Below are 1,150 nucleotides of genomic sequence, written 5' to 3' on the forward strand. Positions count from 1 at the left end.
GCGGGGCAGGGCTCACGCTGCCTTTCCCTGGCCACTTTCTGCTAAAGCATAAATTTAAAATACGCTCTTCCATGAGGCTGGGAACAGGTCAAAACGCTCAATGAAAGCCCTTCCCAGTGGCAAATGGAACAGTGGGAGAAGCGGTGGCAAAGCAGAGGCCCGGGGCCTTTGGGTCCACTGACTTCTGCTGATGTGGGGCCCCCGCTGCCACCACTCGCGTCTGACCCCCAGATCTTGTAGCTCCTTGGGGTCTTTTTTCTCTGACTGAGAAAGGCGTGAAGCCCTCTGGGCCCCATCCTGAGACAGGCCGTGTCAGCCAGCACGTCGGCCCCTCTGGCCGGGCCGCGGACCACCTGCTCCCTCCAGGCAGATGGTCCCTGAGGAAGCCGAGTCAGCCTCGGCCCAACTTTAGAGATGAGATGCGGAGCTGCTCTCTCGGGGTGGGGGTGGGGGACCAGGGCGTCCCTGAAGAAGCCGGCGGCAGGTGGACCCCGGTGAGTGCCCCGGCGGTCCCGGGGGTGACGCTGGCCCCCAGGGAGCCTGGCCGAGGTTCCCGGGCCCTCCAGGTGCCCCTGGCGCTGCAGTGGCTTCATTCTGCTTCCCCAGGACCCCACAGCCCTGCTCCCGGCCCGCCAGCCCGGAGCCTGAGACCCTGCCCGAGGTAGATGCCAAGAAGCTCCCCTCCCCTGCCCGGGCAGCGGAAGCCGACAAGGAGCCCCAGCGCCTGCTGGTGCCTGACATCCAGGAAATCCGTGTCAGGTGTGTGAGGGCCCTGCCCAGCCGGCTCCTGAGGACCCCAGCTCTGCCTCTGCAGGGACGGCAGCCGCCCTGACCTGGGCAGTGCTGGGGGTCAGGAGACCACCCCCTGACCTGAGGCGGTGCAGGGGGTCAGGAGACCACCCCCCGACCTGGGGCAGTGCAGGGAGTCAGGAGACCACCCCCCGACCTGGGGCAGTGCAGGCAGTCAGGAGACCACCCCCCGACCTGGGGCAGTGCTGGGGGCAAACAGACTCCCCCCACCCCCCCACCGCCCCCCACTGCACCCTATGTGGGGCAGGGGCAGCTCTGTGCTGTAATCAGGAGACCAAGCCCCAGCCAGACCTAGGGCACGGGTGGAAAAGTTGCTGATAGAGAGGACAGGACGGTGGCC

At 66.8% G+C, this 1,150-nt stretch overlaps 1 protein-coding gene across 1 annotated transcript in view; it reads left to right on the plus strand.

Annotated features, from left to right (window-relative positions):
* The window catches only part of LOC104984295 (kinesin-like protein KIF1A), a gene marked incomplete at its 5' end in the record, with an annotated part of 37,208 nt that overhangs the window by 33,024 nt on the left and 3,034 nt on the right, over positions 1 to 1,150 (plus strand). The window contains 1 exon segment of the mRNA XM_010833966.1: positions 607 to 759. Coding sequence (XP_010832268.1) covers positions 607 to 759 — 153 coding nt within the window.

The sequence above is a fragment of the Bison bison genome, unplaced genomic scaffold (genome assembly GCF_000754665.1).
Source record: "Bison bison bison isolate TAMUID 2011002044 unplaced genomic scaffold, Bison_UMD1.0 scf7180017845367, whole genome shotgun sequence".
Classification (NCBI taxonomy): domain Eukaryota; kingdom Metazoa; phylum Chordata; class Mammalia; order Artiodactyla; family Bovidae; genus Bison; species Bison bison.